This window comes from Lissotriton vulgaris, chromosome 8 (genome assembly GCF_964263255.1).
Source record: "Lissotriton vulgaris chromosome 8, aLisVul1.2, whole genome shotgun sequence".
In the NCBI taxonomy this organism is placed as follows: Eukaryota; Metazoa; Chordata; class Amphibia; order Caudata; family Salamandridae; genus Lissotriton; species Lissotriton vulgaris.
This window is the reverse complement of record NC_141696.1, coordinates 450,439,747-450,457,658: the sequence shown is the minus strand read 5'-3', so window position 1 is coordinate 450,457,658 and position 17,912 is coordinate 450,439,747. Positions and strand designations below refer to the sequence as shown.

At 43.7% G+C, this 17,912-nt stretch overlaps 1 protein-coding gene across 1 annotated transcript in view; it reads right to left on the bottom strand.

Moving 5' to 3' along the window:
- LOC147697160 (ATP-binding cassette sub-family C member 5-like) overlaps window positions 1-17,912 on the bottom strand; it is a 2,119,944-nt gene that overhangs the window by 360,047 nt on the left and 1,741,985 nt on the right. Inside the window, exon 21 of the mRNA XM_086934231.1 lies at window positions 10,588-10,717. Within this exon, the coding sequence (XP_086790357.1) occupies window positions 10,588-10,717 (130 nt within the window). The remainder of the gene's footprint in view (window positions 1-10,587; window positions 10,718-17,912) is intronic.

Genomic DNA, 17,912 nt, shown 5'->3' with positions numbered 1-17,912 from the left:
TAAAACTGAAAGTCAAATTGCATTGAGTAAATGTTTTGAAATAACCCTTTTGGAACATTTTTGAGATTATTCTTCACCCTCCTGGTAACAAACTGTCGAACAAGCCTGTATGCAAAACTGATGTAAATTCTGAGTTAACATATGGGTATATGGGGCTAGACTAGACATGTGGCAAGGTTTAATTTCTTTCCTCTCTTGTCCCATATTTGTAGCATGATTGTTCTGTTTATGCTAAATAGTGCAGTGGCCAGTTGCAAGCCTTTGCAAAGTCATATTATGTCCCATAATTGCATGATCCATTTGTACCCAGATATTTTCAGTTTCTGCTTTGGATCATCCTACACCTATTCTTAGTTGTGCTGCTTGCTAGTACAATTTTAGCTCCTGAAGTGCTAATACCACCATGATCTGCCCCTCAGAAGATGTTTCATTTGGATCCTGGGCTGCAAATCATGTCACATAAAGCCTGTTGCATATCAAAGTTGTTTCCCCCTATTATACTTTCAAGAGCTATGGATATATTGATAGTATGGTCATCTTGATATCCTCAAAACTACAAAACCAGGAAATATATAGGAAACATATATGAGTGCTGAGTAGGAAAAGACAGTAACTATGTCAGTGAGCAAAGGCAGATTAATAGCTCTACAAGGGTCCAAACGTTTGGGGACAATCTTAACCCCCATATGTATTATAAAACAGGAGCCTCAGTTAAAGGCAACATTTCCCTAATTTGTATTGCTTTATCTGGTAGTAAAGTCAGTGTGAGAAGCTGGCTTGGTATATGGAGTACACTTATGTAAGTGGGCACCTTGCACCAATCTAGACAACCCTTATGGTGATTTTTGTGGTCTTAGACAACCTTAGAAAGCTCTCTAAATAGTAGCTGTGGAGAGCGGCCTTCAGGCTTAGTCCAGAAGGAGTGTAAAGCAGCTTGTTTTACCAGATAATAATCTTATTGATATGGATTAAGTGAAAAAGAACCACACAGTGTATTTATAGAAATATGCATTTATTATATAACACTCCTTAACACATACAGGTATCTCCTAGCCGGAGATACACACAATGAACAGAATACTTTTCAATAGAAACAGGTAAGTCGTAAGTAATACCCAGTGGTCACCGGGGGGACCAAACCATATACTAAATTAGTGGAATGCGAACCACGACTTGAGTCAAGACTTTACCCAGAAGACGTAGAAGTGTTGTGGACCCATGGAACCACCTGAAGTAAGTAACTAGGAGCCCCCACAGAGGTTGTGTGCTAAGTGGGAACACGACCGCATGATCAATACAAGTCAAGGGGTAAGTCACGGTTGCAATTTTAAAGAAGGACCCTTACCAGTAACCTCTGAACAAACCCTGTGGAAGACAGAAGATTGGAGAGCCACCCCATCCGTGGATACCTTAGGGACCAGGATACCTGTCCCAGGGAAGCTAGGTGCATAGGTGTGAAGTGGCATCGGAAACCGCTGTCGATTCCAGTGGAGAACTTCAGAAAGATGCTGCTGCTGGAGAAGGTGAAAGTGTGCAGTAGAACTCAAAGGTGGATTCAAGATGTGAAGAACCTGCAAGCAGAGGGGACAGAGTCTATGCCACTCAGGAGTGACCAGGAAGCACAGAAGACGAATGCCCACCGATGTTGGGTGCTGCAGTGGAGCTGACGATGACCTTAGAATTGCAGCTGTGTGTGGACCAGGCGATGCTTTGGAAGACCCGGAGCCATACACGAGCTGTCCCGTGTCGTATTTTGAGAGTTGAGGAGTTGGTGTCCGGCAGAAGCACCAACAAGCGTTGGCAACTGCAACCAAGTGAAAGTGGTGAAAGGTGCAATGTCGGGACCAGCAAGGTCCAGTGAGCTTACCACAAGCAGGGGAGTCAGGGATGGCCGTGAGCAACCAGGGGAGCCCAGAGAATTCGAAGATGACCCTCAAGAGGACCAACAGGCCGGAGGCACTGGAGTCACAAGAGGACCTCGGACAGCTCACCAAAGATGCAAGCTCACGATGTAAGAGATGAGGTGAGGATGAAGATCTTAGTCACGGGAGATGCTTAAGGTTGGGGCTACTTGGAGCCCAAAGATCTTTATGGAAGGAAGCTAACAAGCCTTTGCAACTGCAATTCGACGTGGTGCCCAAGGGTTCGGTTCCTGCGGCTCCGACAAGGGATACTGGACTCGAGGACAGGGCAGTCTTCGAGGAATGTGAAGAACCACCACCTGTATTGCTGAGCCTTTCGGAGTCCGTAGGAGCTCAGTATCAGGAGACGGGTAAGCTTGGTTGCAGTGCCTGCAGTTGAAAGGAAGTGACCCCTTCACTTCAAGGGAGATTCCTTCAGGTGTCTTGGATGCCCACAGGTCTTGGACGGTTCCTGTATGGAGCACAGGCATGGATGTTGCAGCAGACGAGTAGGGCAATGAGATCAGGAGCAGCAGGGGTATTCCTACTTGCACTATTATCACAAATTGAGAGGTACCCTATTGGGCGTAGGGGACAGGGTGCACTGCAATTTCAACAAAAGAATATCCCCTACTAAACGGGATCTATTTCTAAGCACTACAGTAATGCATCACTTACAGACTCTCATTCACTCTCTATTCTCAAGAGACTGGACTCAAATGGCAAGCGCTCCCACCCTGCCCCAACACACTAAATCCTGTCTGGGAGGTGGTCACACCTACCTGTGACAGGATACCTATTATTCTGCCTTCCCCTGCCCAAGTTTGGCTCAGCAGCAGGAGGGCAGAAACGTGTCTCTGGCCGGCAGCAGCCCGGGTTTGCTGTCCGGGTCTGGAAGACTGGTACCGGGAGCACAGAGGGACTCCCAAAGGAGTTTTTACGGTGCATGGAATCATACCTCCCACACAATTTACAGTGTGGTGGTATGATTCCGACATGTTTGATACCAAACATGATAGGATTCGTTGCAGCCAGTTTCGAGATGGTCACCATGAAATGACGCTGTGCCCCTCTCTACATGTCATATGGCTGTGTACTTACTACCCGGGAAAATAGACTCCGTAGGTCGTATGTGTGTCCTGCTCATGCAGGGGCACCCTCACACTTAGAACCAAGCACCCTGCTTACAGGATTGCAAAGGCCTGCCTTAGGGATGATCTCAACAACAAAGACGCACCACAACATATAGTATACAATGTATAAGATTCAATGAATCGCGGAAGATGATATTACTCAATTTGTAATTCTTTATTCCAAGAGCATAAGTGAAGCACTATACAGCCGACGCGTTTGGTCCCAAACAGGGGACTTCTTCAGGGCTTGTGTTGAAAGTGATAACTACAAAGATGATAACTATTCGATGGTCAGTAAAATAGTGGCACGTTATGTGGCGAGAGGTATATCTCCTTTATTAATTAATATACGATCCAACTAATTCCGTGAATAATTTCTCTGTGCCTCAAAATGGAGAGCAATACATTCCAATGCTTCCAAACGATAATGGGTTGGATTAGCAATAGGTAAGGTGGTCTATATATAGTCCAAAAATTGCTAGGACATCCAAATAATCACAAAGTCCTGGATATACAAACATATAGATATGATGCCACAGTCGGTCTATAATAGGACCGTTCGTCAAGTATCCAAGACAAATCCCCGTAACGACCGCGATGCGTCCTTCGGCAACCTGGTGGGAGTGCTTGCCATTTGAGTCCAGTCTCTTGAGATATACCTCTCGCCACATAAGGTGCCACTATTTTACTGACCATTGAGTAGTTATCATCTTTGAAGTTATCACTTACAACACAAGCCCTGAAGAAGTCCCCTGTTTGTGACGAAACGTGTCGGCTGTATAGTGCTTCACTTATGCTCTCGGAATAAAGAATTTCAAATTGAGGAATATCATCTTCCACGATTCATTGAATCTTATACATTGTATACTATATGTTGTGGTGCGCCTTTGTTGTTGTGATTATGTTTTGAGTTCCTTAGGGAATAGGCATTGTTGCGGTGGGTGCCAATCAGTGTGCACACGACTCCCCATCTGATGATTAGGGGTTAATATATACGCGGGTTATTGTTGATTAGGTGCTGTTCAGAAGAGGGTTCCACCATTGGGTCTCTGTTTTCCTGCCTTACGGATGACTTATAGGATTTAAGTAAATAACAAAATAAATGCCAGTAGTGTAGATACTTTTCTCTTCTAATTCGCCATCCAGTAATTGAAGCAAAGCAAAAAGTGTGGTAGACTCCTTTTTCTGTCTGAATTAATCAGAATGAACTTATTGTTTATTCAACATGTCACATCTTATACTCAATTTTGTATAAAAGTGAGAGAATCCGGACTTTGGAGTATGTAAAAGTGGAATAGGTGTGTTTTTTTAATTTGTACATTATATGTGTTTTTTAAATGTTGCAATTTTGTGAAAAATTAAAATATACAAAATTGAGTATAACATGTGACATGTCGAATAAAAAATAAGTTCATTCTGAATTCAGACAGAAAAAGGAATCTACAACACTTTTTGCTTTGCTTCAACCCAGCAGGCCACCATCCCTGTGATTTTTGCGATTGCTAATGGGTCACAAATTGCGACCTACCTCATTAATATTCATGAGGTAGGACATTGCCCAGTGTGAATAGTTGAAAGTATTCAACATAGTTCATTGCATAGCGTTTTGCGATTTCCTAATTGCGAATCTCAAGGATTCGCAATAGAAAACTGCAAACCAGTTTCTTAGTACATCTGGCCCTTCATGTTTAATCTTGGATGCACCCACATATCCTCCAATCACAAAGTAGTTAACTTACTGGAGAGCTCATGATGTAATTTTCCTACAGAAAACTTGTTGCGAAATCGGTTCTAACCTGCCTGCTAATCCATCACATCCTAGCAATTAGAAAAGCAAAAAAGATCATGCTTGTGGCGGGTTATTACAATTTATTTCACAAGCCTGTAACTTAAAGTTATTAAAATACAAGCTGGGTATCACAGCGCACACCCAAGGGCACTTAGGGATGGCCTTCCTTATGGCCAATTCCTCAGAATTAGGCGCAACTGTAAGTTTAAACAGGATTTCTTTTTAGAAGCAGAAACCTTGTGTTCAAAATTGATGAGTAGAGGCTACCCCAGGAAGCTTGTAAGGAGAGCCATGAAACGAGCTTGGTACGCCCATAGGGAACATCTCCTACAACCTACAAAGAAAGAACCCCTTAAGAGAATAACTTGCGTGACAACTTTCAGTACAGTGAGTAACAAACTCTGTAAAGTAATTAAAAAACATTGGCCTGTACTGGCGCCCTTAGAACTTGATACAGGTGTGCCCCTATTCTCTTTCAAAAGGGGCCGCAATCTCAAAGATCATTTAGTACGAGCTGCTACCATAACCAATAAAAATACCACCATAGAGACATGTCTGAATCTTCCACCTATTGTAGGACACTACAAATGTAACAATTGCACTGCATGCGATTTTACGATTAATACAAAATTGTTTGAATATGAGAATTGTAAACATAAGTTGAAATCGTTTACTAACTGTAACTCGAAAAACGTTATATACTGTATACAGTGCCCATGCAAACAACTGTACATTGGCCAAACCACGCAACAGATAAAGACCAGGATTTCGCAACATAGAAGCAGAATTCCCTGCAAGGTGCTATCCGCACCCCTAGTGGAACATTATGTAGAAAATGGACACTCAGAAAATGATTTACGATGGCAGGTTGTTGACCAGCTTTTGCCTAATGCAAGAGGGAGCAATCAGCAGACAACCTTGAACCGCCTTGAGTGCAAATGGATTTTTCTCTGTAAGAGTATTGAGAAAGGACTCAACACTCTTGATGAGTGGAATAACTGTGGCTAACTCATGAGTTCAGAACTATTGCCAACATTGATCTTGTTTGGAATTGTTTCTCTTTCAGTCCTTAGACACGAAATGTTTCCTTGTGTACCATTCATAAGCTATTGTGAAAATGCATTGTAGACGCTTAATCATTCCTCCTAAAAGTTTGGCTCTATTTGCATAAACCAGTACCGCTTTGATGACATTGTGTGAAAATACTGTGTAAGACTCCTTGTTAGCGCTTAATTTTTCCACCACAATTAGACGTAAATTTGCGCTTTCTACAGAATTGTTAGAATACTTCGCAATACTCCGTGTGAGCGCTTAATATTTCTGCCAGAATTAGACCTTATTCGCGCTGTCAGTATAATTCTCTACCAGGCATGCGCGCCGTGATTTCCCGTAGTCACGAGTCCCCAAGCAATGCACATGCGCATAATTTAAGGCTACCCGCGCATGCGCCAACTCAGAACCAGGAAGTAAACAGAGTTCTGCAAACGACCGCCGAAGCAGCGAGGCACAGTGAGCAGAGCCGCGTCCCGCGGTGATCCAGTGAGTACATTCGCCGCCTTCGAGGATGCCCCTACCCTAGACTCTCTTACATAGTCAAGTGGCAGTATTTATTGTCTAAATGCCACTAATATTCTTTTGTCCACAGCTCCCGTCGGAACGTCTCGACAGCCACTGGCTCCGGGTAATGATCCTATTCGAGCTGAATGGTTTTTAGTAGCATGCCCAAATTACTTTGCTCTAAAATTATTATCCTCGTGTTGTTACAGATCCATACCGGCCCGTCTTTACTAATTACCCCAATATCCGAATAAAAGGAATATTATTGGTAAATAATTCACCTTTTAGTTGGTTCCTTCAATAACAATTCTGTTCGAATTTTAACTGTTTGGTTTATCTTGTCTGTAGATAAATGTGGCAATTCGTGATAACTAGAGCGATCTCACCTTGAATTTAATTCACGAGCTTGTCCAAGAATATGCATAGTAAGTTTTTTCAAAAATAAGATGAAATAACTGGTTACTTTAAAGGGATCACAGTATACCTAAAATCCTCCTTTACTTTCAGGCAGTTGGACTTACTTACAACAGCCGTTATTTGATCTTTAAACTCTGATGCAAACATCTCCATCACCTCGCGAAGTAAGCATATATACCCGCTCCAAAAAAAGCGCGTAAAAAGTAATTATAGTTCTAAAAGAACCTTCCTCCATAGTAGCGCGTTCAATCCACGTTGGCCTACTTCTAATAATTTATAGAAATGTGCATGAATTATATGCCACTGGGAGCACCATACCACTTTGATTAGAAAGTTCATGTAAGGATAAAGTATTAAAACTGATTTACTTCATCATTTTTTAGGAAAGCTCACGTCCTGATGATGATCTAGAATTGTTTAGATCGAAACGCCGTCGACCCATTCAAGGAAACTCCCCTACCCTACTGTATATATTTTTGGGGGAATACCCTTGTTTGTGACACCTTGTATATAGTTGTTTTAACAAATGTTCACTTAGTCACTATAAGCACCTTGTCACATGTGTGAGCACCTGAAAAATACAATTGAAAGAAAAAACCTAAATAAAGTACTTTATATGTATGCAACCTTACAAACACTTTCTCCCAGGATTTATTCCAGTACTATAGTTAAAACCTTACCACATTAGGACCTTTTGAGGCCACCCAAACCATTGTTTTTCATATTATTACTCTAACCCCAGGTTCTACTAATGGGGTACCCTTGTTTATTATAACTAGGGTAAATCATTATGGTCATAATACTTCATTAAAACTGTGCAAACCTCTAATCCTGATTAATTTATATTTAATCAGGCTGCAAAACAATAGAGTCAATACGTCAAATTAATTCAAGTATTGTCAGATTTAAACTATCTCTATGCTCGAACTGTCTGGCTAATAACTAATTTCAATATGAACCTGAAAGTAGCCCCTATGGACTGCAAATGGTTTTATTGGCTGAATGGTTCTTCGGGAATCCCTGAACAAGTAAAGAATTTGCATAGAAAATCTTGGGAGAATCACTGTTCGCTTTTTCACATACATTTTCAGCACGTGCACTGAACGGCAGATCGGCGCATGATACTAATATCTTACTTTGTCACACTTGCAGTTGATCGGCTAAATAAAGGGGTTAACATAGGCATACGTGTTTAATCCTATTCCATCCTTGGCCTATGGTCAGAAATATCTAAAAGCAGTCTATTTAATTTCATAGATATGTCCCAATGTATCACCTTTAGGGGCATTTTTAGACTTCCAAGAATGGTTCACCAGCACAAATTAAATTAGAATTCAACCTATAAAAGAAGCACTTGGTTTGGAAGGGTTCAAATGATGCCACAGTTTATGGCTTGCTAAAAAGGTAGTCCTTGGTCTGGTAAAAAGTTAATGGAGAACATATTTAGATTTAGCCATTTAAGCAGGCCAGTTCAAAGATCTCGAAGAAAAAGAAGGTCCTAACACATGAAGCCAGAGATGTTGAGGCTGATAATCTGAACCTTGAGGAGTGACAGGCTGAAACCCCCACACCATATTTGGTTAAGAAAGTCTCAGTGTGAAGGGTTTAGTGGTAAAAGAAGACAGGGCCCGCCACCACACTACGTAGACATTGGGATGCAGGCCTTGGACACTCTTATATTGATAGTGAATGGCAAACTATCTTAAATTACCCTGCCTTGGTGTCTCGAAAGGCCTTCTTTAAATTAATGCAATTCTATATCCTACACAGGGCTTATTTAACTCGCAGCTAAATACATTATTTTAATTATAATGACGATGTCTGTCCGCGGTGTCTAGCCTCTGACCTAGTGTCTGGCACCTTCTCTGGTCCTGCCTGTCATTGACAGAGTATTGGAGAGACGTCACTACACACTTGACATGCTGTAGGGGCACTACTGTGACTTACACATGGGAGGTGTGCATTCTGGGATCAGCTGTCATGCTGAAAAGTACAGAGTGGGGACACGAATTTCGGACGCAGACCTAATCTCGGCTGATCACCAGTAAATGGAAAGCGGTGGTCCCCCTGCAGTACCCCCAGCTGCCTCAGCATGGGTACTATCCATGTTGGCATGGGCTCAGACGTAAAGCGCGGTACGACACAGGAAAGAGTTGAAATGTCTCTGTAAATACCCAATTTCTGAGACATGGATGGCATTTGTGGGGAACCTTCATGAGGGTTCATCAGCTGCTCAACACCCCTCGTGAGAACTCCTGTGGGCTCCATACCTACTCCCCACACACTTGGTGACAATTGTAGCTCTACTGATACTTACTAACATTCTATGGGGCCCTGGTGACGTCCTCTGGCGTTATGGCTACTATGACCTTTATCTCTATCATATTGAGCGAGTGTGGCATTATATTTTAATTTATTTCCGATTCTGTTCGTTATAGTTGTTAGCAGTTGTACTATTTGGCATCTCTTAATTGCAACGGACCTTCCTTATATATACTACGATTTGCTCTTTGACTCATTCACTTTAGTTCTTAAGGTGGTCCTGACTATTCCCTGCAAACAGTTGTTTGGTCTTTCTTGCTCAAGATATTGTTTATCATCGCAAAATATGCACATGCTGTCCTGGATGCATAAAAATCTGCTTGTAGCCCATGCTTTGGCCCGATGTTTCTTTCACAGGTTCTTTCATTATACACCCGCCCCATGGCTAGGGTGAAATTGAACGGAAGGATATCATGCACGGTTTTCCTGAGTAAAGGTAATAGACAGGGATGCCCCCTTCCACGGCTATTCTTTGCCTCACTCTTGGGCCTTAATATCACCAGATACTCCCCGTTTAGTGATAGTGAATGAGTCAAGCAAAATGTACAAAATATCCTATGCTGGAGAACTCAGCCAATAAAAAGAGGTCAGAGTACATTAAGAAAAACTGTAGTGTTTAAGGGTGGAAATCAACTTGGCCCTGGACTCACACTAAAGACTCAAGTTGGAAACTCTTACTTATTAACACATCCCAAGAGTAGTGATAGGTTCTACTTCAATCAATGTATGAGTTTTACCTAGAAGCAACGGCATAGGTGTGACTTAGGAATCACAACTGATTTACCAAAAACTCAGTGTGTACCACATATCAGAGAATTAGGTATAGCTAAGTAGGAGTATTTTTCCCATGTTAACAAATAATTTACCCACACAAGGGGTGGCATAAGTGCAACCCAAGACGTTACAACTGATTTGCCTAAAAGTCTATAGGATCTACATAGCAGTATGGCCCAAAAGTCTACATTCTATTTACCAAAACAACCCTTTATTGACTACTTGTGACTCTGGGAGACACACCTCCCCAAAAGACACTTTATCCCAAAAAATCAATGGAGTCTACCCATGAAGGGCATAGGTGTAACCTTAGGGTACAACTGATTCTCAGCAAAAAAGAAACAAACACTTGCCCCTGTGAGACAGAAAGGATTTGCCTGTGTAACAAAACTCTTTGGCACTTTATTAAGTAGACTCGCATATCTTGTGAGCTTACCAATGTTAGCTCAATGTATTGTTTCATTTTCTTTGAAGTGTGCTGGTAAGTTGATTTCAACATGTTTGCTGTGCTATAGCTGGCTTAAACTGGCCTCTTCACAACAGCCTTATAAGCGTTGCCAACATGACTAGGTCTAACCGAGGTTCACAGTGTTAGTTTGGGTTGCAGAACTTAAGTATTGATTCAAAAATGGTAACTGAAGAAGGTTCCTAACTCATACAGAAATCGTTCTTATGATAGCTTGGTATTACTGACCTTCATCCATATCCTTAGTAAAACGGTTAAGAATGCGACCCAGGGGTGTGGTATCAAAGAAATGAATTGGACTTCGAAGAATTTTTTCAAAAAGCTGATCATGGAGGTTTGAAGATGCCTTGAGTGTGCTCTAAATATAAAAAAAGAAACATGAACATTCTAGTGTGCAGAAGTCGAATCATTATACAATATGTTTTTTCCAGAGAATGTTGGGACAATCAAAAATCCAAATAAAGATAATGGAAAATGCAAATGTATTATATAAAAATAAATGGCCACTTCCCTGCATAACCAAGATTCTCATTTTGCAATATTTCCTTCTAATTATTCCCTTCTGCTCACCTTACGGTCCCTCGTGTGATAGGTTCACCAAAATCGGAGGTAGGAACTTTGCAAATAATGGAAGATTTAGCAGCGTGGATTACTGAAAATACATCTTGAAAAGGTATCTGGATTCTCTACCTCTATCCAGAAGGATAAATCTGACTTTAATAAACTCAGAAGGAAGTTTATCATTGCTACAAATGTGGGCTTTTGGATTAGAAGTGACCTGTGTTTTCAGTTGTGCTTACATCACACAGGTGCCATATACAGATGTCACCAAAATGCCGAAGGTCTTAAGTAACATACAGCTGCATGCAAAGAAGCAATACATTCACTGCAATAAGTCGCAATTATAGTTAACAAAACTCTTGGCTAGTCAATAACTCTTAAAGTGTATATATTTATCATATTAACCTTGACTTCAACATAATACAGTGTTCCGCTCAGAGCTAATTAAAATTACAAATTACTTTAATACCTTTGACTTTTCGTTGGCACTGTTAAGGCGATTTATATAAATGTATATAAATTGAACAAACGTCACAATGATCGTGCTGGCAGTTCATATCAACACATCTTTCATAATCAGATAAATATTATAATAAAGATAATACTGATTCATGTCCAAATATTATGAATGTGTACTGTAATTTCATGGTGCCACAAATGAATACCGATGGCCCATTCGTAACTTGATCATATCACGTCAATTGATCATGAGTAAATAGCACCAAATAATTCACAAATAAAACAAACAAAATCCGACATGGGTGCTCCTTTGATCAGCATTATGCCTTGAATGGGCTATCAATTTTCATATGCCTCCTCCCCACCAGAGTTATAACCCCCTGGATGGGCTCACACTCTGAGGGCCACATGAATGTACCTTTTATAAGGTCACAAAGGGTGATTCAGTAAACTATTAGCAAATGGCAAAATGGGCTAGTGATTCGCTATTAGGAAGAGGCGTGTTTAGGGCGTCCCTTCCTAATACAGGATCACATCGGGATGTAGGAATGTTCTGTGACCGAAATGCGGGTACAGAACATTTGCATTTTACCACGTACTTCAAGTAGGTGGTAATCCATTCGCAAATCGGAAGAGGTCCCCAAGGGACTCTTTCCCCTTTGTGAATGCTTGCAAAAACGTTTTTTAAGAGCAGGCAATGGTCCCACGTACAACTGCCAACTCTTAAAAAATTAAAAGAAAAGTTTTCCGCTGATCAATGCAGAGGTCAAGATATTGGCTAAAGCCTTGGCTAACAGACTCACACCACACCTAGCAAAATTGATACATCCGGACCAATCCGGGTTTATGCCTGGAAAAAATACAGCACTAAACCTTCGGCGCCTACATATTGTGCTTGGACGTAGTCATACTATCCAGCAAGAGGCAGTGGTGCTATCTCTAGAAGCATGCATGGCTTTCTACACAGTCGAGTGGCCATTCCTCTTTGCTGCTCTCCGGAAACTAGGATTTGGACCAAAATTTTGCTTTTGGGTCCGCTTACTGTACACTGATACAGTGGCTCAAGTAGTAGCCAATAGACATAGGTCAAGAGATACCTCGTTACACCGTGGCACAAGATAGGGCTGCCCGCTATCGCCCCTTCTCGTTGCGTTAGTTCTGGAACCTTTGGCGGCCTGGGTAAGTCAAGACCCAGTTTTCCAGGGACTTAAATGGACTGACGACCTGGAAGACCGCGTTTCACTATATGCGGATTATATTCTCTTGTATATGGCCTTCCCGAGAGGCTCACTATCCTGTCTCCTAGATATTTGTAGCTCTTACGGCTGATACTCAGGGTATATGATTAACTGGGCAAAATCAGTGATGTACGTCCTGAGGGGACCTTCCCCACTTCTCCCGACGGGCTGCGCAGTAAAAGTAGTAGACAATAGTTTCAAATACCTAGGGATTGACATCACCCAAGACCCGGAAATATTTATGACTTTAAATCTTCAGGCCCCTTTAAAACGCCTTCAAAAAGACACTAAGCATTGGCACTCACTACCATTATCACTTCTAGGGAAAGCAGCCCTCTTTAAAATGATGTCTCTCGCCCGGTTCCTCTACGCCCTCCAAAACACGCCCTTTCCAGGCCCGCAAACATATTTCCGAGCCATCGAGGAAGAAGTGACTAAACTATTATGGGACCATATTCTTGCCCAGATAGCTATGGTTAAACTATATCACTTCTGGTACGATGGTGGCATCGCACTCTCTAACATACAGTATTACCATTGGGCCTCCCAACTAATAGTGGTGAACCAATGGATTCATGTTCCTTACACAGACCCTGCCTATGCCCTCAATAGGGTACAGCTAGGACCGACAGGACTACATTGAGCACTCTATAATAAGACCCGTCCAATGCTAGTACCGACGAACCACACACTTCAAACTTGGAAATTATTGCATAAAAATGTAGTATGGCACAACACACTCACACAAGCCACACCCCAATAAGTTACGGACAAGCTGGGGAGACTGGAAAAAAGCAAGGGCTTCCACAACTGGGACCTCATCAGGTTGGCGATCTCTGGGTGAAGGGAAAAATTATCACTTTTACACATCTCCAAACACAATACAAGCTGACACCAACCGAACACTTTCGCTAACAACAGATTAAACACGCCCTTGAGGCAGTACTCCCCGACACACCATCTTGCCAGAAGCATCCCCATTTGAGGACAGATTATTGACGGATTACTTAGATAAACGAGCAATCTCCTTAACATATAAAAAAAATTGTTCATAACATGTCAGATCCGATGAGGAAGCTCAGAGACAAGTGGCAGGATGAAGTGGGTGAACTGGATGACACAGATTGGCCCTCTCTTCCCCCAGAGCTGTAGCGATCACATCTAAACTGCGTCTAATACAACTTAAAATTCTTCGTATAATTTACTACACTAGAACTACCCTCTGCAAAATTGGTAAAATCGAAAGCCCGCTATGTTTGAGATGATGTGGGGAGGTTTGCACATTCTTCCATACTATCTGGGAATGCCTGTGGTGATGGGATACTGGGAGGCAGTCACGTCACTGATTGCGAGGGTGAGTAACGCAACAGACCTCCCTCCACTGAAGACCCCACCCATCAGACCCGGCAGCAAGAAAGCTTCCTGGTTCACCGACGAACTCAAGAGCTCCAAGAAGATCTGCCGGGCCCTCGAGATAGCCTGGCGCAGAGACCCGACTAGAGACAACATGACCACCCTCAAGCATGCCACCCGAAAACACCACCAGCTGATCCACACCACCAAGAAAACCGCATTCAAGGAACGACTGGACAACAACGCCCAAAACAGCAAGGAACTCTTCAACATCGTCAAAGAGCTCTCGAACCCCAGCGCCGGAAACAACAACATCACTCCCTCGCAAGACCTCTGCAACTCGCTCGCCTCGTTCTTCCTCAGCAAGATCGCAGACATACACAACAGTTTCAGCACACAGCCAACGCACCCTACAACCGTACCAACGCCCCCCACTACCACCCTCCGCGCCTGGACCCCGGTCAACACCGAAGACACCATCCGCACGATGAACTCCATCCACTCCGGATCACCAACCGACCCCTGCCCTCACCACGTCTTCAACAAGGCCAACTCCGTAATCGCACTCCACCTCCGGGACATCATCAACACCTCCTTTGACACCGCCACCTTCCCAGAGAGCTGGAAGCACGCCGAACTCAGTGTCCTACTGAAGAAACCATCAGCGGACCCCACCGACCTCAAAAACTACAGCCCCCCATCTCGCTCCTTCCTTTTCCTGCCAAAGTCATCGAAAAGACCGTCAACAGACAGCTGACCGCCTTCCTCGAGACGAATGGATCCCTCGACCACTCGCAGTCGGGCTTTCGGGCCAACCACAGCACCGAGACCGCCCTCATTGCAGCCACCGACGACATCCGAGCCATGCTCGACAAGGGGGAAACTGCGGCCCTCATCCTCCTGGACCCCTCCGCAGCGTTCGACACGGTCTGCCACCGCACCCTAGTGCAGCGCCTGAACAACGTCGGAATCCAGGAGAAGGCACTGGAGTGGATCATCTCCTTCCTCGCCGGAAGAACCCAGAGAGTCCGCCTCCCCCGTTCAGATCCGGGGCCACCGAAGTCATCTGCGGCATACCACAAGGATCATCACTCAGCCCCACGCTGTTCAACATCTACATGAGCCCCCTCGCGGCCATCGCACGCCAACACAACCTCAACATCATCTCATACGCCGACGACACCCAGCTGATCCTCTCCCTCACCAACGACCCCGCAACCGCCAGAACCAACCTACACGAAGGGATGAAAGACGTAGCTGAGTGGATGATGAACAGCCGCCTGAAACTGAACTCAGATAAGATGGAAGTCCTCATCCTGGGACCATCACCCTCCGCCTGCGACGACTCCTGGTGGCCCCCTGCCCTGGGCAGCGCACCCAAACCAACGGACCACGCACGCAACCTGGGCTTCATCCTGGACTCCTCCCTCTCGATGATCAGACAAGTCAACGCCGTCTCCTCGTCATGCTTCAACATCCTACGCATGCTACGCAAGATCTTCTGGTGGATCCCCACCAAAACCAGGAAGACGGTCACCCAGGCTCTCGTCACCTGCCGACTGGACTACGGCAACTCCCTCTACACCGGAACCACAGCCAAACTTCAGAAAAGACTCCAGCGCATCCAGAACGCCTCAGCACGACTCATCCTGGACATTCGCCGACACAGCCACATCGCTGGACATCTGAGAGACCTGCACTGGCTCCCCGTCAGCAAGAGAATCACGTTCCGACTCCTCACCCACGCGCACAAAGCTCTCCACAACCAAGGCCCCGGATACCTCAACGACCGCCTGACCTTCTACACTCCCACCGGCCAGCTACGATCGACCAACCACGCCCTCGCTGCCGTTCCCCGCATCCAAAGAGCCACAACGGGAGGAAGATCCTTCTCCTACCTGGCCGCCAATACGTGGAACTCCCTCCCCATCCACCACAGCCTGACCCAAGACCACCTCTCCTTCAGGAATCAACTCAAGACCTGGCTGTTCGAACAGTAGAGAACCCCCCTCCCCCAAGCGCCTTGAGACCCTCCGGGTGAGTAGCGCGCTATACAAATGCTTGATTGATTGCTTGATTGACCTAAATCGAATACAACAGACCTGGGCCACTCTGGGTACTCTGATAGCTAAGAAAAACATTGCCTGCCACTGGGGTGGAACAGCCACCCCTACCCTAGCAAACTGGTGCAAAGACATGGACACACTAATGGTGCGGCATAAAACGGTCTACGTGCACAGGGGATACCTCAAAAAATGGGGGAAATGGAAGACCTATAGGGGAGATATTTGCAAGCTACCATCAATTAATCAAGAAGATGACTTATTGGAGGGAGGCAACATTGTTGAAGGTAATGCTGTATGAATTACACTTTGAAAGAACTGATTCTTTGTACCGTGTATATAAGATTGCGAATAGTAAATGTATGTAAATGGAACATATCATCTTAATGTAACGTATATTGTGATACATTGATAGAGGTCTTTATATTTTACAATAAAAATAATTTCACAACAAAAAAGAAGAGAACTTTTAATTTTTTTTCTAAAAGCAGCCTGTTTTCCTTTAAGGAAAACCGGCTGCATTTAAAAAAAATAGATTGCTTTATTTAAAAGCAATCATAGACGTGGTGGTCTGCTGACCTCAGCAGGACACCATACCCTTGATTTTAGCGATTCCTAGGGGGTCGCAAATTGCAACCCACATCATTAATATTAATGAGGTAGGTCGATTTTTGACCACCTAAGAATCGCTGTATGAAACTCTTTGAGTTTCAAACATTTGTAGTAGCGATTACCTAATTGCGATTCGCAGAAAACCACAATTAGAAAATGGCTATTACAAATGTTGTTACATGTGTCCCTTAGTCTTCTGTAAAGGGGCCGGGGGAAGGAGGGAGGGGATTGAGGGGGAAAAATAGGAGAGGGGATGAACTACCTGTACGATCATGGTAATATTTGTTTAATTTTAATTTATTTAATTTATAAAAATCGCCGTAACAGTGGCAATGAAAAGCCACGGGTATTAGAGTAACGCACTTTAGGATGGCCGCCAGAATAAGGGTATTTTGTGTATGTATCATTTGGTACAGAAATGCTGTCCTTTTCGTCAATGTAACTATAATCATGATCTGTATAAATAAGCCAATATGGTACGTGGCTCGCAGACATTCAGAAAGGCAAGAGCCGAAATGTGTCTGTTTTGCCTATCTACGTGGCAATAAATTGATACATCAGCTACACCCTGTGAGTACATGCCTTTTGTTCTGTGTTAGGAACACCAAAACAATATATATGTCTATATGTATGCCACCTAAACCTCTTTAAACCTTTAAAGAAGTGCACCAACACGTAGCAGAGTTGGGTTTCAAATTGCATTTAATGGTGGGACAGCACGAAGATGGGCAGCAGTCAATCCCAACGTTTCTGCTCTAAGCGAGCCTTGATCACGGGAGGCAGTCTCATTTTCAAAGCAGCCCACGTGATTTCCCCTTTTATCTGATTTACATGGGCCTTATTTTCATCAAGAGCGCAGCCAGGGAAACTCTTTTTAAAGTTCGTAAAGGTACAACATCGCTGTCTTTTCTTCTTGACAAATGACAAATTTGTGCAAACACTTCTTTATTAAATAGTATCCAAGTCCACTAGCCCACACGTAATTTCAGTCTCACTCACGACTTCAAAACGCTCCTCCAGCCAGCAGTCACGGAATCCTTTCCTCTGCTCCCAACTTGCCACACTCGGCGAACACTTTCACTGGGGGCAAGCAGGTCAAGCTTCAACCATAAAATCCAGCTACAGTGCCCCACGACACAAGCCTGAACCTTGTAGGGTGGTCAGTGCATTCCAGCGCAGGGCTTCTGGTAAAAAATGCCACCAAAACCTCTTTAAACCTTAAAATATATATATGTATCAATCAATCAATCACGGCATTTGTAAAGCG